Consider the following 20,492-nt stretch of genomic DNA (forward strand, 5'->3'; position numbering starts at 1 on the left):
GCTGTCTCCCCTTCACAAACCCAGTTTGGTCCTCATGAACCACCCCCGGGACACATTCCTCTATTCTCATTGCCATTACCTTGGCCAAGACCTTGGCATCTACATTGAGGAGGGAGATTGGTCTGTAGGACCCGCATTGTAGCGGATCCTTTTCCTTCTTTAAAAGAAGCGATATCGTTGCTTCTGACATAGTCGGGGGCAGTTGTCCCCTTTCCTTTGCCTCGTTGAAGGTCCTCGTCAGTAGCGGGGCGAGCAAGTCCAAATATTTTCTGTAAAATTCAACTGGGAATCCGTCCGGTCCCGGGGCCTTTCCCGTCTGCATGTTCCTAATTCCTTTCACCACTTCTTCTACCGTGATCTGTGCTCCCAATCCCATCCTTTCCTGCTCTTCCACCTTGGGAATTTCCAGCCGATCCAAAAACTCCATCATTCTCTCCCTCCCATCCGGGGGTTGAGCTTCATACAATTTTTTATAAAATGTCTTAAACACTTCATTCACTCTTTCCGCTCCCCGCTCCGTCTCTCCATCTTCGTCTCTCACCCCCCCTATTTCCCTCGCTGCTCCCCTTTTCCTCAATTGGTGTGCCAGCAATCTGCTCGCCTTCTCTCCATATTCATACTGTACACCCTGCGCCTTCCTCCATTGTGCCTCTGCAGTGCCTGTGGTCAGCAAGTCAAATTCCACATGCAGCCTTTGCCTTTCCCTATACAGTCCCTCCTCCGGTGCTTCCGCATACTGTCTGTCCACCCTCAAAAGTTCTTGCAACAACCGCTCCCGTTCCTTACTCTCCTGCTTCCCTTTATGTGTCCTTATTGATATCAGCTCCCCCCTAACCACCGCCTTCAACGCCTCCCAGACCACTCCCACCTGAACCTCCCCATTGTCATTGAGTTCCAAGTACTTTTCAATGCATCCCCTCACCCTTAAGCACACCCCCTCATCCGCCATTAGTCCCATATCCATTCTCCAGGGTGGACGCCCTCTTGTTTCCTCCCCTATCTCCAAGTCTACCCAGTGTGGGGCATGATCCGAAATGGCTATAGCCGTATATTCAGTTCCCCTCACCCTCGGGATCAATGCCCTACCCAACACAAAAAAGTCTATGCGTGAATAGACTTTATGGACATAGGAGAAAAACGAGAACTCCTTACTCCTAGGTCTACTGAATCTCCACGGGTCCACCCCTCCCATCTGCTCCATAAAATCCTTAAGCACCTTGGCTGCTGCCGGCCTCCTACCAGTCCTGGACTTCGACCTATCCAGCCTTGGTTCCAACACCGTGTTAAAGTCTCCCCCCATTATCAGCTTTCCGGTCTCTAGGTCTGGGATGCGTCCTAGCATTCGCCTCATAAAATTGGCATCGTCCCAAATCGGGGCATACACATTTACCAACACCACCATCTCTCCCTGTAATTTGCCACTCACCATCACGTATCTGCCCCCGTTATCCGCCACTATAGTCTTTGCCTTGAACATTACCCGCTTCCCCACTAATATAGCCACCCCCCTGTTTTTCGCATCCAGCCCCGAATGGAACACCTGCCCTACCCATCCTTTGCGCAACCTAACCTGATCTATCAGTTTCAGGTGCGTTTCCTGTAACATGACCACATCTGCTTTAAGTTTCTTAAGGTGTGCGAGTACTCGTGCCCTCTTTATCAGCCCGTTAAGCCCCCTCACGTTCCACGTGATCAGCCGAGTTGGGGGGCTTCCCACCCCCCCCCCCTTGCCGGTTAGCCATCATCTTTTTCCAGCTTCTCGCCCAGTTCCCACGCGGCTGTATTTCTCCCAGACGGTGCCCCCCCGCCCATCCTTTCCCGCACCCACTCCCCCCTTTCCCCAGCAGCAGCAACCCAGTAATTCCCCCCTCCCCCCCCCCCCCCCCCCGCTAGACCCCCCGCTAGCGTAATTACTCCCCCCATGTTGCTCCCAGAAGTCAGCAAACTCTGGCTGACCTCGGCTTCCCCCAGTGATCACGGCTCGCCCCGTGCGGCGCCCCCTCCTTCCTGCTTCTCTATTCCCGCCATAATTATCATAGCGCGGGAACCAAGCCCGCGCCTCTCCCTCGGCCCCGCCTCCCATGGCCAACGCCCCATCTCCTCTCCCTCCCCACCTCCCCCCATCACCACCTGTGGGAGAAAGAAAAGTTACCATACCGCAGGATTAATCATACAATCCCTCTTCGCCCCCCCCCCCCCACTCGTCCCACCACTTTGTCCAAACGTTCATTTTCGTAGTCCAATCATTCCAATTTTTCTACAATAAAAGTCCACGCTTCATCCGCCGTCTCAAAGTAGTGGTGCCTCCCTTGATATGTGACCCACAGTCTTGCCGGTTGCAGCATTCCAAACTTTATCTTTTTTTTGTGAAGTACCGCTTTGGCCCGATTAAAGCTCGCCCTCCTTCTCGCCACCTCCGCACTCCAATCTTGATAGACGCGGATCACCGCGTTCTCCCATTTACTACACCGAGTTTTCTTCGCCCATCTAAGGACCATTTCTCTATCCTTAAAACGGAGAAATCTCACCACTATGGCTCTGGGAGCTTCTCCTGCTCTCGGTCCTCGCACCATAACTCGGTATGCTCCCTCCACCTCCAACGGACCCGTCGGGGCCTCCACTCCCATTAACGAGTGCAGCATCGTGCTCACATATGCCCCGACGTCCGCCCCCTCCACACCTTCAGGAAGGCCAAGAATCCTCAAGTTGTTCCTCCTTGCGTTATTTTCCAGTGCCTCCAACCTCTCCACAGATCGTTTCTGGTGTGCCTCCTGTATCTCCGACTTCACCACCAGGCCCTGTATGTCGTTTTCATTCTCTGCTGCTTTCGCCTTCACGACCCGAAGCTCCTGCTCCTGGGTCTTTTGTTCCTCTTTCAGCCCTTCAATCGCCTGTAATATCGGGGCCAACAACTCCTTCTTCATTTCCTTTTTTATCTCCTCCACGCAGCGTTTCAAAAACTCTTGTTGTTCAGGGCCCCATATGAAACTGCCACCTTCCGACGCCATCTTGGTTTCTGCTTGCCTTCCTTGCCGTTGTTCCAAAGGATCCGCTGCAATCCGGCCACTTTCCTCTCCTTTTTCCATCCGTGTCCAGGGGGAACACCCTTCTGGTTTACCGCACGGTGTTTTCAGCCGTTAAAATTGTCGTTGGGGCTCCTATCAAGAGCCCAAAAGTCCGTTTCATAGGGAGCTGCCGAAACGTGCGACTCAGCTGGTCATCGCCGCATCCTGAAGTCGTTTATGAGCAAAGTTGACAGGCAAATTGACATATTACCTACATATAATGAAGAAGAGATGGTTTTCCTTTTAAATAGGAAATACAGTTGGTTTCATCATCATATTTGATGTTTCGAATATACTTCCATGGTGTCAGTTTTGGAGTTTATGGAAATTCCAATGATTGAAGGAAATCCCAAATGCATATCTGGAAGTACATTATAATCTTTATTAGTGTCACAAGTAGGCTTACATTAACACTGCAATGAAGTTACTGTGAAAATCCCCTAGTCACCACATTCCGGCGCCTGTTTGGGTACACAGAGGGAAAATTCAGAATATCTAATTCACCTAACAAGCACGTCTTTCGGGACTTATCGGAGGAAACTGGAGCACCCGGAGGAAACCCATGCAGACTCGGGGAGAACGTGCAGACTCCATAAAGACAGTGACTCATGCCGGAATCGAATCTGGGACCCTGGCGCTGTGAAGCAACAGTGTTAACATTATTACTTAATCACAATTCATTTTGATTGAATGTTAAATTGGCCTACTCCTCTCCCAATGTTCCCAAGATCCTGGAGCTGATAAAAATTAAAGTACAAAATATTAGTTTGGTAATTGACAGTTGGACTATGAAGACTGACAATGATATTGTAGACTGTGGAAGGAGTTCTTGTTTGCTATCCATCAGATTAAAAATAACCAATCATTTTAATGTGATTAAATAAAAAATAATATTTATTATTGTCACAAGTAGGCTTATATTAACACTGCAATGAAGTTACTGTGAAAAGCCCCTAGTCGCCACACTCCAGCACCTGTTCGGGTACACAGAGGGAGAATTCAGAATGTCCAAATTACCTAACAAGCACGTCTTTTGGGACGTGTGGGAGGAAACCGGAGCACCCGGAGGAAACCCACGCACACACGGGGAGAACGTGCAGCAACAATGCCAACCACTGTGCTACCTGAACAGTGCTTTAACAAATTCCACTATACAATGAGCTTATTTAGTATCCAAACAGTTCATCAGCTTCCCCATAAACAACATTCCCTCTAATGATTTTATAATGCGTGTGATTTAAGTCCACAATCCCTTCAAATTATTTGTACACAGCTGGTGTGGGACTTGGGTTGCTCCACGGTCTTGCAGCTTTCAGCAAACATTTCCATAATCATGATCACACCTAGGTGAAACCTGAAGAATCTTGCTTCGGGAACCATGAAGTAGGTTTCATAGTCTTGTATATATTACAGCAAGTCTTTTGTTAATAAAAACTCACAGCTACATACATACATTAGATGGTACAAGTATGGAATCTAGGCCTTTACATATCTGTCCATCTTTCGACTGACCCAGGTTCTGGGTTATGTGCCTTCTTGCATCAGTGTGTGGTACTGTCCTCAGTCCCACATTAACCCTTCATTGACAATAGCCTGTTGTGACACCTCCCCCAAGTCTTTATCCCAATGGATATAGTTAGTTTAGTTTGCTTCAACTATAGTATTGTTATAAATATTATGCACTTACCTTACTGTTACAACCTTAATGCTATTTCAACATTATTGCTATAACAATATTAGTAACAACATTCTCCCTACTCCATCTCTTCCCTTCAAGTATTTGAAGTTAGAGGTTCAGGTGGTCTGGAGGCCTTTGACCGCTCCAATTCTCATTGTCTTTCTGTTGGGAGAGTGGTTTGGTCCTTGGTTTGAGGATCGACTGGCATCTAGGTATGGTTTTATCAGTTTCTTCTATTGCTTGATGTTAAATGAATTAAGTTGGCAGCCCTCTGACCCAAATAGCCATTGGAGACCCCTCTTCAGGCAAAAGTACGCCACTGCCATTTTGTAAACCTCGCTCAAAGCTGGCAAGCATAGGAAGATTATTTGGCAGTGAGGAGCAATGCCATTGTGGAAACCTGGAATCTCTTGAAGCTTGTACCCACATCTTTCTTTAAAAAAAGTCTTCAAAATGGATCACAATTCCACACTTCCAAATCACAATAACGCAGAAAAACTAAGGGTCACCTTCAACAGATTAGGAACTGAAACACCTTCAATGATTTATGAACATATTGTCCCAAGTCCATCTTCCGCTGCATTCCCTTTAGAATTGTTCGTTTTATTTTATATTGGGGTAAATGTTCCAGTCCAGCCTAGTTGTGGCGGGCAAGACTGAAAATTTGGTGGACCATTTAGAGGTCCGTTGACCTCGGACGGGAAATTCCAGTCTCAGTGCGGGTGCGACCGGAACATGCCACCCGTTGTCTCTCTACCTTCTTCCCAGTAAAATGAATCACATCCTGTTACTCTGCGCAAATTTCATCTGCCACTTGATCGCCCAATCCACCAACCTTTGGCTTTATTAAGTTCAACATTATCCTCCTCTGCAGTTCACAATACTTTCAAGATTATTGTTGTTGCAAATTTTGAAATTGTGCCCTGTACACAAATGTCTAGATCAGTATTGCACATTCGGAACAGCAGGGTCCTTATACCGACCCATGGAGAACTCCACCATAAACTTCCCTCCAGTCTGAAAAACAAGTTCACCATTACTCCCCATCTCCGGTCACTCAGCCAATTTAATATACATGTTGCTACTGTTCCTTTTATTCCATAAACTCTAACTTTGCTCACAAGTCTGTTATGTGGCCCTTGTATCTAATGCTTTTTGGAAGTATACTACATCAACAGCATTACCTTCATCAACCCTCTCTGTTACCGTATCAAAAACCTCCAACAAGTTAAACACGATTTGCCTTTAACAAATCTGTGCTGCCGTTCCTTATGTAACCCATATTTACCCAAGTGACTATTAAGTTGATAACAAAATTAGCGTTTCTAGAAGCTTCCCTATCACCAAGGTTAAACTGATTAACGTGTAGTTGCTGGGCTTATTTTACACTGTTTTATGAACAAGAGCAATTCTCCAGTCTTCTAGCACCACATCCGAGTCTAACCCACCCACCCATTTATTCACGAGCATTCATTAAAAGAATGGCCTTTAAATACTTACCAGAACATGATAGCTACCGCCATAAAAAGAGAACGTGTCCTCATCTCCTCCCCATCATATCTAGTCTGCTCTGAAGAACTTTCCAAGGACCCTGTGCTGTGCGTTTCCTTAACTTGAAGATCACAAAAGAAACACAAGGCAGCATCGCTTCAGGAGAACCTTTGTGGGTTGCGGCAAAGCACCCAGAATTGCTGCTGCTTGGATGATTCAGTCCTTTGCCCGTTGCTGAAGGAACAGAAAATGACCACAAGCTACTTTGTCGACAAGTTTATTGCTTTATGGTGCAGAATTTAAACAATACATACATACACAAACATTTTGACAGGATAATGCATAGTTAGAGCCTGTTGATCACATGATTTTCAATGTAAAATTAAATTCATTATTTTTTGCACTTGGTGGTGGATACATAAATATAACCACTCATACATAATGGTAGCTTTCAAGCTAGTGGTCTATAGTCAACAATTCAGATAATTTTAGCACTGCAGAAATGTTTTCAAGTTGTACTCCAGGGGACAAACTGGAGTAAATTTATCTAAACAATGTCTCGGTGCTTTAAAGAAATCTATGAACAAGATTTTAGCCTGGGCCAGGCCATTATTCTAACTATGTAACCGGAAATTTACAGAAGACACAAGAGTTTTGTATGGATACAAACATCAAAATATTTGCTTTTTTAAAATATGAGGCTTAAGTTAGCCTATAGAATTGTATAAAGTGCTACTGGAATGAATGTTTGCTTAATTTCTCATTTTTTCCCCTTTGTTTCGTTTTCAGTCCTTTCACCGTTCCTCTCTTTTCAAATACAGATCGAGCTGTTACCAACACATTATCGCCACTCTCATCACTGGAGCTGCTGCTCACATTGGTAGTTATGTCTTCAGTTTCATCTCTTCCATCTTTCCTCTGCTGTTTTGGAGTTTTTCTATTCAAACTCATCACTTTAGAATATTGTTTTGACTTAACCTCAGATTCATCCACTGCATAGTCCTCAGACATTTTAGATAAATGAATGGGTCCAACAAAACCTCCTCCTGAAGTCTGCTCTGGAGCTTTCTGTGTTTTCTTCCTCTTTCTGTGCTGTATTTGGGAATTATTTGATCTGCCTTGGATTGTTGTTGTTAGTTCCCGGCCCTTCTCTTTTATTGCTGAATTAGTAGCCGCTTCTATTATCTCAGTAGTTTCTTGTGTCTCTGTTAAAGCTTCTTGTTCTTTCCTCAACATACAAGTGACAGCCCTGCGAAGCCTTTGGCTTTTTATTGCTTGCTTCTCATGCTGTTCCATTCTGAAGAAGGAATCAATACGTAGCTGAGACTGCAAGAAAAATAAAAGCGTTCGGAAAACAAAGGTAGTTTTAAGGGATTTATTTGTATTGTAAACATTACAGAATCATAGAATTTACAGTGCAGAAGGAGGCCATTTGGCCCATCGGGTCCACATCAGCCCTGGGAAAGAGCACCCTACTGAAGCCCACGCCTCCACCCTATCCCCGTAATCCCACTTAACCTTTTTTTTTTTGGACACCAAGGGCAATTTAGCATGGCGAATGCACTGAACCCGCACATCTTTGGACTGTGGGAGAAAACCGGAGCACCCGGAGGAAACCTGCAGACACGGGGAGAACGTGCAGACTCCACACAGACAGTCACCCAAGCCAGGAATCAAACCTGGGACCCTGGAGCTGTGAAGCAACTGTGCTACCATGCTGCCCTAGATCAGATTAGAAATAAGATATAATTTTAAGTGGGTTTAATTTAATGTTTCTGTGGAAGGAAGGGTTAAAACATATAGTTAGCTTCATGCTGGACAAAGGTGTTTTGAATGTGTGGGGACTGGTTTCAATTCCAATTGTGATTCTGTTGTGCTTAGAGGGGGCTACGACGCAACGAGCAAGTAAACGAGCAGAAGCATGTGACAGCTGCTTAGCAACTGGGGCCTTTTATGGTAGGAAGTTTTTTTGTTCTTAGTTTAGCTGAATTTGTTTGCAGTTGAAGATAGCACTGGAGAGTGAATGTTTCTCAACTCTGCCAGAAGAAAGACTGAACAGGTCCTGGGAGCTGCAGAGGGGCAAGCTTCCCAAAGAACCAGATAACCAGGGAATTGGGATGTAAAGAATGTCTTAAAAAGACTGAAGTTAAGAGGGCAGAGACCAAAATATCGTTCAGAGAAGCAGACAAAGTGTTGTGAATGAAAGAGACATCTGCAGTAACCAAAGCTAAAGTGGGAAAACAGATTTCAGAGGCAAATCAAAAGTTTGATACCATTTACATAGAGTCTGGGAATTGAGAGTTAAAACAATTGTGAACAGTTTGTACAACAGTCAAAACATAGAACTCCTAAAGGGGAGCTGAAATTCCTGGATGCTGGATTCTCTGTTAAAAGTGGAGTGGAAACTCTGTTTAAGTCACTTGGAAAATGTGGACTGAATTTTGGAATGTAAACAGTGGGTTTTTGTGAAAGGAGATTTTAAAGCGTGTTTTTGGGAGTGGAGTTTGGAAACTCTCATGTGACAATCATCTGTGGGGATTTTTAGGCAGAATCTAGAGACATTCACTTTGGTTCAGAGTGGAGAGCGTATTTGACCACAGCCATTTTGTATGTTTAAAGGGACAGTGTGTTACCGAGACCATTATAGCTTAAGATACTGTGTTATTTGTGTGTATTTGTTAAACTAATTGGGGAAGGAAAGGCGTATTTGTATTATAAACCAATTTTTAAAAGTTTAATAAATGTTTTTTCCTTGTTGCTAAAACTAATTGGTGATCCTGTGACTCTGATCTTCCATGTTTTAAAAAGAAAATTAAAAAATCTGATATTTTGAGCCAGGGATTCAGTATGGGATCACCCCGTCCAGTTAGAATATCAACTGGGATCATAACAAGAGTTCAGAACAATCCCCCCCAAAAAATCTGTATTAACAGTGTCTTGCTGAACAATGTTTGAATACAGTAAAAGCAAAAATCATTTGAGAAAATTAACATCTGCTTCACGAATGTCAAGACACTAGCCATGCAGCAAGAAGCTAACAAAACCACTTGGGTGGCCTCCAGCATTTTGGATGCGTCGATCAGGAAAGTAGACAAAACATATCAGTGAAAGAAAAAGATTGTCATCATTACAGACCACTGGCCTCAAGAGTGTCAAGCTGATATCCATCACTTTGGCTGTCAGTACCACAAATGTTTACATTTTTATATTTCTTGAATAAATTCTTCAAATTAAATCTGATTATATAGTCAAGATACATCTCAATATTTCTACCAGTCTAGGAGATCCAACATTTCAATCTCTCCAAATGTTGGAATTAAAAAAAAAAACAATAATGGGCCTTTGAAGAAACAGCTTTTCTATTCCAATGCACTTTGTGGGGAAGGTGTGTATTGCAATTGCCTCCATTCAAAATTTCACAACTATTTCATTTAGCCACCAATAGGGAAAAGATCTTGGGCAGGATTCTCCACCCCGTTGCGCCACATTTCTGCCCCGACCGGCACCGTTGGGACTCTCCGTTACACCAGCCGGCATAACAGAGAATCACGCCGTCAGAGAATCCCGGCCAATCTTTCAGCACTGGATTAGAAAGCAGAATCTAGTGGCACAGAATTGTGTTGTGCCTTATTGTGACAAATGGCCCATTTTGAGCCTCATTAACTTACTTGCTTTCTGAGTGCTTAATATCTGTATTCAAATGTCTTGAAAGTGACTCTCTATAAGGATTATTTATCAGTTCAGTTAAGACATACCTGGCGGGTATTAAGTTGCTTCATTACAGGTAAAAGAATTTCATCGGTCTTTTTCCTCGTCCAGCCAAAACGATTCTCACAAAATTTGCCAAAAGTTAAAGATATATTTTACAAAGTGGAAAAAGAAAAGTAATATACAAGTGAAGGTCAAATATTATAAATGATTGGGTGAATATGACAAACTGTTAATGCACGAGTCAACTAAAAGGACTTGTGTTTAATAATTCCCATATTTTCTCAGCCTATAACGGTTTCCAGCTAAAGTTTGGTTGGTTACTCTGGTACTGGCCAATTTATGTTTGGGACTCATGGACAGGAAGTTATTTGCTCTCTTAGTGTCCGTAATTAGTTTTTTGGTACGGAAAGAAATGCATCTTTTCTCACTCGTCGGAGTGTGTATTCCAATGAAATCATTCAGCAGCACATTTTTGAGAGTTTGAAAGTTATTTTATTCTCACTCTCTAAATTAACGCAATGTCACATACTCAGTCTCACACAGATGCATGCAAACTCAAGTTTGGATATAAAGATAATGCACTTTTACAGATTAATTCAGTCTCTGAGCAATGATTTCTGCTGTTCCACATGGCAAGCCTGTGGTTTCTTGAATGGATTCAATGATTTAAAGTTGCCTGGTGCAGCCTCCCCACCTGCCACAGATAAAATATCGACTAAGGTGGGATGAGGACCATAGGTGGTCATTAATTGACCACTTAAGGACCTCAATTGCCCACAGGAAGGTGGGCTATGGATAGGGTGTCAAGCAAGTGAGCTGCTTTGTCTTGGATGGATCCAAAGGGCTGGTTTAGCAAACCAGGTGAGGTGAGTCCCGTCACAGAATCTCTTGTAGCCACAGTATTTATATGACTGATCTGGTTCAGTTTCTGGTCAATGGTAACCCCCAGGATATTGGGAATGAGAGATTCTTCAATAATAAAGCGATTGAATGTCAAGACGAGATGGTTAGATTATTTCTTGTTGGAGATGATCAGTGCTTGGCACTCATGTGGCACAGATGTTACTTGCCACTTTTAGTCCATGCCTGAATGTTCTCCAGGTCTTGCTGCATATGGACATGGACTGCTTTAGTATTTGAGGAATTGCAAATCATAGCATTCCTACAGTACAGAAGGAGGCCATTCAGCCCATTGAGTCTGCACCGTCCCTCTGAAAAAGCACCTCAACCTAGGCCCAATCCCCGACCCTATCTTTGTAACCCCACCTAGGGACAATTTAGCAGACCCAATCCACCTAACCTGTACATCTTTGGACGGTGGGAGGAAATTGGCACACCCGGAGGAAACCCATGCAGATAGGGGCAAAACATGCATATTCCACCCAGTCACCCGAGGTCGGAATTGAACCAGAGTCCCTGGCGCTTTCAGGCAGCAGTGCTCACCACTGTGCCACCATGCCGCTGAACATTGTGCAATCATCAGCAAATATCCCCACTTCTGACCCTATGATGAAAGTAAGGTCATTGATGAATAGGCTGACGTTGATTGGACCTAAGACATCTCCTGAGTAACTCCTTCAGTTATGTCCTGGAACTGAGATGATTGACCTCCAACAGCCACCACCAACTTCCTTTGTATTTGGTATGACTCCAACTAGTGAAGGTTCTCTCCTCTTCCAACACCACGCCCCCGCCCCCCCCGAATTCCAGTAACTTTTGCTCGGGCCCCTAGATGCCATACTCTACTTACCTTATCTCATCTCTGGAGTTCAGTTCTTTTGTCCATGTTGGGACCAAGGCTGTAATGAGGTCAGGAGCAGTGTGGCCGTGATGGAACCCACTCAAGTGTCAGTGAGCAGGATATTGCTACGCAAGTGCTGTTTACAACATTGTTGATGACACGCTCCATCATCACTTTGCTAATGACAGAACAGTAGTGTAACAGTGCGAGGCGTAGGAACAGAAGGTCATACAAGCGATTCTCTGACCATGATTAGATAGATTAGAATAGAATCAAGCTTGTCCTCCCAGCTGGACAATGGGCGCCAATATATTGATATAACAATGTCACTATATTATTCATCATTCATTTCTCTCAGGGATGCTTTCTGGAGAACATGCAATATAAAAAATGTTACTTTATTTGTATTACTTCTTTGTACAAAAGGATATTCCCTGATCTCATCCAGGTCTGGCCTACCCCAGGACAGTGATACCGTAGATGCATCTACAGCCGGTTTCAGATATTCTTCTGCCACTGCTGGATTTGGAAAACCCGGGTAAATGTCTAGATGTCGCAGCTTTTTCTTCACTTTAGTATCACTGGGATTGTCTCGCAGTTTTTTATTTTTCTGGGCTTCTGTCCACCAGTCTCTGAAAGACAAGTCATTTATTAACTCTTATGTTTAACAATCCTTGATAAATGTAACTTCTCACAGAACTAGTCCATAAAAACTAAAATATAGATTTGTAGATATTTAACATTTTCAATGCATCTAATATAAATATATTGTTGATATAAATATATGTAAACTATAATATATAAATAATTGCCTCTCCTATCAAAATGAATCACTTTATACTTCTATGCATAAATTTCATCTGCCAAGCGTCCACATTTTCCACCAGCCTGTTTATGTCCTCCTGAAGTTTAACACCGTCCTCCTGAGGTTTAACACTGTCCTCCTGAGGATTAACACTGTCCTCCTCACAGCTCACAATACTTCCAAATTTGGTCATTCACAAATTTTGAAGTTGTGCCCTTTACATCTTAGTTTGGACAGGCCTTGTGGCACAGTGGATTGAATCCCTGCCTCTGGGCTAGAAGCTCCAGGTTCAAGTCCCTCCCCAAAGCTTGATGGCCAAGGAAAATGCATTCTAATGCAGCCTAACAGGTTAAGTATCAGTTTGCAAATCCTTCCAACACACATCAATGGCAGGCAGTAACAACAGGAGACATTTCTGGTTAGCCATGTGATGTAAAGAAAAGTGGGGCTTCTACCCCCACTATCCATAGCTCCAAACTACAAAATGCAAGTAAAAGGGCATTTTGCCACAGCAACTTGGATTCCACAAGTGAACTGTAATGTACAACCACATCCAAGTCCAGACCATTAATATAGACCAAAAAAGGCAGTGGTCCTAACACTGACCCCTGGGAAGCCCCACTATCTTTCTCAAGCCCAATGAACAACCATGCACTGATTTTTGTCACTCAGCTAATTTTGTATCCATGCTGCTTCTGTCCCATGAGCTCTAACCTTTCTCACAAGCCTGTTATGTGGCACTTCATCAAATCACTTTTGGAAGTCCATGAATGCCACATCGACTGCATTGCCCTCATCCACCCTGTTTTCTCATCAAAATACTCAAATGAGTTAGTTAAACATGATTTGCATTTAACAAATCCATGCTGGTTTTCCTTACTTAATTTACATTTGCCCAAGTGACTGCTAATATTGTCCTGGATTAGTTTTTCTAGACGTTTCCGCATTACAGAGGTTAAACCAATTGACCTGCAGTTGCTGGGCTTATCCTTACACGCTTTCTTGAAGAAAGGTGCAACATTTACAATTCTCAAGACGTCTGGCACAATCCCTGTAATTGGAGGATTGGAAAATTATGGTAAGTGCCTCTGTAATTTCCACCCCCTTCCTTCTCTCAGTATTCCTGGACATATCTCAATTGCCCCGTGATGAATTTAATTATTTGGTATATATATTGTATTATATTTACCTGGTGCAGCAATGGTTTTAAAAATCTGGGTTAGGGTGTGTATGCATGTGTAGTAATATCTTTTTTAAAATCCTGGTTGTATTTAGTTTCTGGAAGCCTGTGAGCAGAACAGCAGCTTTTGCAGAAGGCTGCCAGATTCAGCATTAAGCTGACAGACAGGGATCTACAGGTTGCTTACTCAAAGGATCTCTCTCTCCCTTCAGTAAGATGTCTTACAACACCAGGTTAAAGTCCAACAGGTTTGTCTTGAATCGCTAGCTTTCGGAGTGCAGCTCCTTCCTCACTTGACGGAGGAGCTACGCTCCGAAAGCTAGTGATTCGAAACAAACCTGTTGGACTTTAACCTGGTGTGGTAAAACTTCTTACTGTGCCCACCCAGTCCAACACCAGCATCTCCACATCATCTCTCCCTTAAAGCAGTCTTTCAGAGAAGTCTCTATCCAGGCACTGACAAGTAATTCTGTGATGGCTAACTTTATTTAAAAGTGTTTTTTGACCTGTGATGAGTTTTGCTTGATTGGAGACAGAAAAGGTATAATTTAGAAGTTAGTGTTTCCTTTTATTATTAAGCACTGTTTAACAGGCAATTGTCAGCTATATCTCTGTGGCGTTAAGGTTGTTTAATACTGTGTTAATATTAAAGTTTGTTTTTATACCACATCCCTGTTTGTGCGTGGAATCCCTCTTGAAGTGAAGTATCCTTTCCTCAGTTTTACAACTTAAAAAAAGTATTGGGGTTCCTGTCCGGTATCATGGCAAATGTTGGGATCTGGTCCAGGATTGTAATAGGTCCTGGGGATTTATTCAACATTTAAGTCTAGTCAGCCCACTTAAAACACCTCCATCAATTTTTAGCCCATCCAGTGTCTCAACCATCTCCTCTTTCACTACAATATCAGCTGCATTTGTCTTAACCAAGAAAGAAAGAAGATGGTAAGTACTCATTTGGTACCTCAACCATGCACTCTGCCTCCATGTGTGAAATTTCCTTTTAGGGAGTTTGCATGTTCTCCCAGTGTCTGCGTGGATCTCACCCCCACAACCCAAAGATGTGCAGGGTAGGTGGATTGGCCATGCTAAATTGCCCCTCAATTGGTAAAATAATGAATTAGGTACTTAAAAAATAAGACTTTGCCTGTAAATTTCCTTTTAGGTCTGACTTGGTCTCACTATTTCTTTTACCACCCGTGTACTATTTATATGCCAGGCATAGGGAATATGTATTTTTTGTCCTGAGACTTTAGAGGGTCATTACAAAGAAACACAGTACTTTTGAATTTCAACATTGGGTTCAGCACAGAAACTAAACCTTCAACTCTTAAGCTTTCAAATCTAAATGGTCAGTTTTGCTTCAAAATTTGAATGTGAAATCAGGAAAAAATTTGCATGTCCTAACTCATTTCTGCACTGCAAATGACAACCAATTGTAACAATTTATATGCATTTACACATGCTATCTTTAGAATACTACCAAAACAAATTTAGTGAAGACTGTCCCAACCATTACAGTTGGCAGAAGGTAGCAGTAGAATGCTATTTGTCATGAGGATTAGGAACAACATGGTGATATTTTCCACAGCCACTAGTTTATAAGATTAATATTTTGGAAAAACACACACAAACTTTGGACAATTCAAGACCAGAATTTAATTTATATCCAGTGCACGATAAAAAACTGTTCAGCTGGTTACACATTGTTCCTTTTCAATCATACTAAAAAAACTCACAGGTTACAATGATAAATATAGTTACAGATGATCAAATGCATAATGAAGTGCAACTATGCCAGTCTTGCTGGGACAGTGGGGATGTTATCTGTAGATTGTAACTGGTCAGAGCTGAATAAAGTAGGCTGCAATGTTAGCCTAGTCAACTGGAATTTCCTAAGTTAACTTTACTTTAGAGAGCTCAAGAACAAATCTCACAAGAGCTTATTTTTCTGGATTTTGTTACTCACTTTCCTCATGAGTTTAAAAATATCTCACAGTAAGGTAAATGTCATGTTGACAATGGAAGGAATGAACCGAAAGGGCCAAATGGCCTTATCATATTCACATTCCATCCCCATCATGTTGACAAGAAAAAGTCAACAGGATAGGAGCTGCGATGAATCATAAGTATATTATATCCTACCGAATATGAATAAGAGGCTCCAGCCCAGGTCCAAGGAATTCATTCAGGAGTTCCATTGCTGTTACGTAACCTACACCAGGGATCCCCTCAGTGTAGTCGCTGCCCAGAAAATAGGCAAGATTTATCAGCTTTGTTCTATCAAGGCCTGAAACAGAGACATTTGCCAAAATTGTTTCCACTGTTGCTGAAATACTGCATTAGTAACAAAGGAATATTAGTCTCCCCAGCTGCTGTCCGAGGCTAACGCAAACGTTCACAAGATTGATGCTGTATTTGACTCCAAAAGTGCTCCTCTACAATTCTGACATTTTGTGCAGCCCCATTTTAATTGCTCTATCATTGGTGGCTGTGCCTTCAGCTGTTTAGGCCCTATGACTCTGAATTTCCTTCCTAAACCTGTCAGCCTCTTTACCTCACTCTTCCTTTAAGATGTTCTTGAAAACTTTGACCAAGCTTTTGGTCATCTGTACTAATATTTGCTTAGGTGGCTGGGTATCAAATTTTATTTGATAATGCTGCTGAGAAGTATTGAGACATTTTGCGACATTAAGGTGCAACACCTAAAAATATTGAATAGTTTCAAAAAGATTTCAAAGTTAGCTAGGTTAACTATTTGAGGCATTAGTTTAATATATGGAATCCAAATTTAATAATTCATATGTCAATGCTGTGCCATGTAATAAACAACAATGCTGTTATATTATTTCCCAGGATTAATAGTCATCTAATGGGTTAATTTTCTAGAATTTAAATTTTATTTTTAATAATCTTTATTGTCACAAGTATGTTTACATTAACACTGTAATGAAGTTCCCGTGAAAAGCCCCTAGTCGCCACATTTCGGCGTCTGTTTGGGTACACAGTGGGAGAATTCAGAATGTCCAAATTACCTAACAGCACGTCTTTCGGGACTTGTGGGAGAAAACCGGAGGAAACACACGCAGACACGGGAAGAACCTGCAGACTCCGCACAGACAGTGACCCAATCCGGGAATCGACCCTGGCGTTGTGAAGCAACAGTTCTAACCACTGTGCTACCGTGCCGCCCCGCCCCTGGTTTCATGACAGTGATTAATGTAAAGCACTTGAAAACAGTAATAAAACATCACAATTAGTATGAACGAAAGATCTTTAGTGGATATCACAACCCTTCTGGACCAAAGGTAACTCACACTGCCCAATACCCATTTACAGCCTTATCCAGAGCTGTAATGATGATTGTCCCTTATTTTTTTTTAAAAACTTGTTTTTATTCAAAATTTTACAAACCACTACAGAAAGCAACAAAAGCATAATAATAATAATAATAAAAAGCAAAAAGCGAATTAACAACTTAACAAAACAAGGTGGGGTATCCGCCCTTTTATCAGTGAAATCTATCCACTCCGCGAGAAAGTCAAAGAACGGTTGGCCACCACCTGGAGAACCCCTGCAAGGACCCTCTTAAGGCAAACCTTATCATTTCCAAACTTAGAAACCCAGCCATGTCACTGACCCAAGTCTCCACACTTGGGGGTTTCGCGTCCCTCCACATTAACAAGAGCCGTCTCCGGGCTACCAAGGAGGCAAAGGCCAAGACTCCGGTCTCTTTCGACTCCTGCACTCCCAGATCTTCTGACACCCCAAATATCGCTATCCCCCAGCACGGCGATACCCGAGTGTCCAAGACCTTGGACATAGCCTTTGCAAAGCCTCTCCAAAATTCTGTAAGTGCCGGGAATGCCCAAAACATATGGACATGTTTTGCTGGGCTCCCTGAACACCTCACACACCTGTCCTCCACCCCAAAGAACTTACCCATTCTCGCCACTGTCATATGCCCCCAGTGCACCATCTTAAACTGAATCAGGCTCAGCCTGGCACAAGATGAGGAGGAATTGACTCTGCCCAGGGCGTCTGCCCACAGGCCCTCATCCAGCTCCTCCTCCCACTTGCCCTTCAGCTCTTCCACCGAGGCCCCCTCCGCCTCCTGCAGCTCCTGGTATATGTCCGATACCTTTCCGTCCCCTACCCACACGCCCGAGACCACTCTGTCCTGTATCCTCCGGGCCGGTAGCAGCAGAAATTCCCCCACCTGCTTCCTCACGAAAGCCCGGACATGCAGGTATCTAAAGCTATTCCCTCAGGCTAGCAAAAGTCCCGTCAATAAACAAGTCCCCCATCCTTTTAATACCCGCTCTGTGCAAGCTTAGGAACCCACTGTCAATTCTACCTGGAACGAACCTGTGATTGTTTTGTATCGGAGACCAGACTGAGGCCCCTACCACCCCACTGTGCCGTCTCCACTGACCCCAGATCCTCAATGTCGTCATCACCACCGGGCTCGTGGTGTACCATGTTGGCGGAAGCGGCAGCGGTGCCGTTATCAATGCCCCCAAGCTAGTATCCCTGCAAGACGCCGCCTCCAACCGTTTGCACACCACCCCCCCGTCCCTCTACTACCCATTTCTGAATCACGAATATATTCGCTGCCCAATAATAGCTGCAGAAGATCGGCAGCGCCAGCCCACCCCCACCACGACTGCGCTCCAAGAACAGTCTCTTAACACGCGGGGTCTTGTTTGCCCACACAAATTCCGTGATAATCCTGTTCACCCGCTTGAGGATGACGATAGGAAGGCACTGGAAGACGAACAAGAACCAGGGGAGGACCGTCATCTTCACGGACTGCACCCTGCCCGCCAGGGAAAGCGGCAGCATGTCCCACCTCTTAAAGTCCTCCTCCATCTGATCCACCAGCCGCGTTAGATTGAGCTTGTGCAGGGTATCCCAACTCTTAGTCACCTGTATGCCCAAATAGCGAAAGCTCCTCTCCACCATCTTAAGCGGCAGCTCTCCCAGTCTCCTTTCTTGGCCCCTCGCATGTATCACAAAAAGCTTGCTTTTCCCGACATTCAACTTATACCCCGAAAAGTCCCCAAAATCTTTAAGGACCTGCATTACCTCCCCCATCCCCTCCACCGGATCCGAAATGTACAGGAGCAGGTCATCCGCATACAGTGAAACCCGATGCTCCTCCTCCCCTCCCCCGAACCAGCCCCCTCCAGTTTCTAGACTCCCTCAACGCCATGGCCAGCGGCTCGATTGCCAGGGCAAAGAGCAGGGGGGACAGGGGGCACCCCGCCTCGTTCCTCGATGTAGCCTAAAGTACACCAACTGCAGCCGGTTCGTCGACACAATCGCTACAGGGGCCTGATGCAGCAATTTAACCCACCCTATGAATTCCTCGCCAAATCCAAATCTGCCTAACACTTCCCACAGGTACTCCCACTCCACCCGATCGAAGGCTTTCTCCGCCTCAATTGCTGCCACTTCTGCATCCCCTCCTTCCGAGGGCATCTTGATCACATTCAGGAGCCTCCGCACATTCGTGTTCAACTGCCTGCCCTTCACAAACACCGTCTGATCCTCATTGATCACTCCCGGGACACAGTCCTCAATTCTGGTGGCCAGGATCTTGGCCAACAGTTTGGCATCTACATTAAGGAGCGATATCGGCCTGTAGGAGCCACATTGCAACGGGTCCTTATCTCGCTTAAGGATGAGCGAGATCAGAGCCTGCGACATCGTCGGGGGAAGGGTTCCCTTTTCCTTAGCCTCGTTGAAGGTTCCCAACAATAATGGGCCCAACAGCTCTGAGAATTTCCTGTAAAATTCTATGGGATATACGTCCGGTCCCAGCGCCTTGCCCGACTGCATACCCTTCAAACCCTTAACCAATTCTTCCATCTCAATCGGGGCCCCCAATCCCGCTCCCCACCCCTCCTCCACCTTAGGGAGCCTCAGTTGGTCCAAGAATCGCTTCATCCCCCCCCCCCTCCCCCCCCCCCCCCCCCCCGGGTTCTGACTCATACATTTTACCATAAAAGTTCTTGAAGACCTCATTGATCCTTGCCGAGCTCAGCACCTGTTACTACCCGTCCCTAATTCCCCCAATTTCCCTGTCTGCCTCTCTCTTCCGCAGTTGAGGCACCAGCATCCTGCTTGCCTTCTCCCCATACTCATACACCGCTCCTTGTACCTTCCTCAATGGAGCCTCTGCCTTCCCCGTGGTAAGCAGGTCAAACTCCGCCTGCAGACTCCGGCACTCTCTTAACAACCCCCCCCCTCGGGGGATTCCGCAGACCTCCTGTCCACCCTAAGTATCTCCCACACCAACCTCTCCCACTCCATCCTATCCCTCTTCTCCCTGTGGGCCCTGACTGAAATTAGCTCCCCCCTGATAACTTCCTTCAGTGCCTCCCAGACCACACTCACTGAAACCTCCCCAGTATCATTGGTCGCCACATAGCTTTGAATACTCCTCCGAATCCGCCCACAGACCTCCTCATCCGCCAATAGTCCTACGTCCAGCCTCCACAGAGGGCGTTGGCCTCTCTCCTCCCCCAGCCCCAACTCCACCCAGTGCGGGGCATGGTCCGAGATCGCAATGGCGGACTACTCTACCCCCTCCATTCTCGGGATTAGAGCCCTACTCACCACGAAAAAGTCAATCCGCGAGTACGCCTTGTGAACATGGGAGAAGACTCCTTAGCCCTTGGCCTAGCGAATCTCCACGGGTCCACTACCCCCATTTGGTCCATGAACCCCCTCAGGACCGTGGCCGCGGACGGCCTCTGACCCGAGCTAGACCTAGACCGATCCAGTGCCGGGTCCAGGACCGTATTGAAGTCCCCCGC

General features: G+C 44.8%; 1 protein-coding gene across 1 annotated transcript in view; it reads right to left on the reverse strand.

Annotated features, from left to right (window-relative positions):
• Positions 1-6,495: 6,495 nt before the first annotated feature.
• Positions 6,496-20,492, reverse strand: part of ercc5 (excision repair cross-complementation group 5) — a 211,813-nt gene continuing 197,816 nt past the window's right edge. Inside the window, exons 23-26 of the mRNA XM_072475900.1 lie at positions 15,814-15,958; positions 12,116-12,318; positions 9,990-10,072; positions 6,496-7,560 (exon numbers count right to left, since the gene is read on the reverse strand). Coding sequence (XP_072332001.1) covers positions 6,967-7,560; positions 9,990-10,072; positions 12,116-12,318; positions 15,814-15,958 — 1,025 coding nt within the window. The 3' untranslated portion in view covers positions 6,496-6,966. The remainder of the gene's footprint in view (positions 7,561-9,989; positions 10,073-12,115; positions 12,319-15,813; positions 15,959-20,492) is intronic.

The sequence above is a fragment of the Scyliorhinus torazame genome, chromosome 15 (genome assembly GCF_047496885.1).
Source record: "Scyliorhinus torazame isolate Kashiwa2021f chromosome 15, sScyTor2.1, whole genome shotgun sequence".
NCBI classification, from domain to species: domain Eukaryota; kingdom Metazoa; phylum Chordata; class Chondrichthyes; order Carcharhiniformes; family Scyliorhinidae; genus Scyliorhinus; species Scyliorhinus torazame.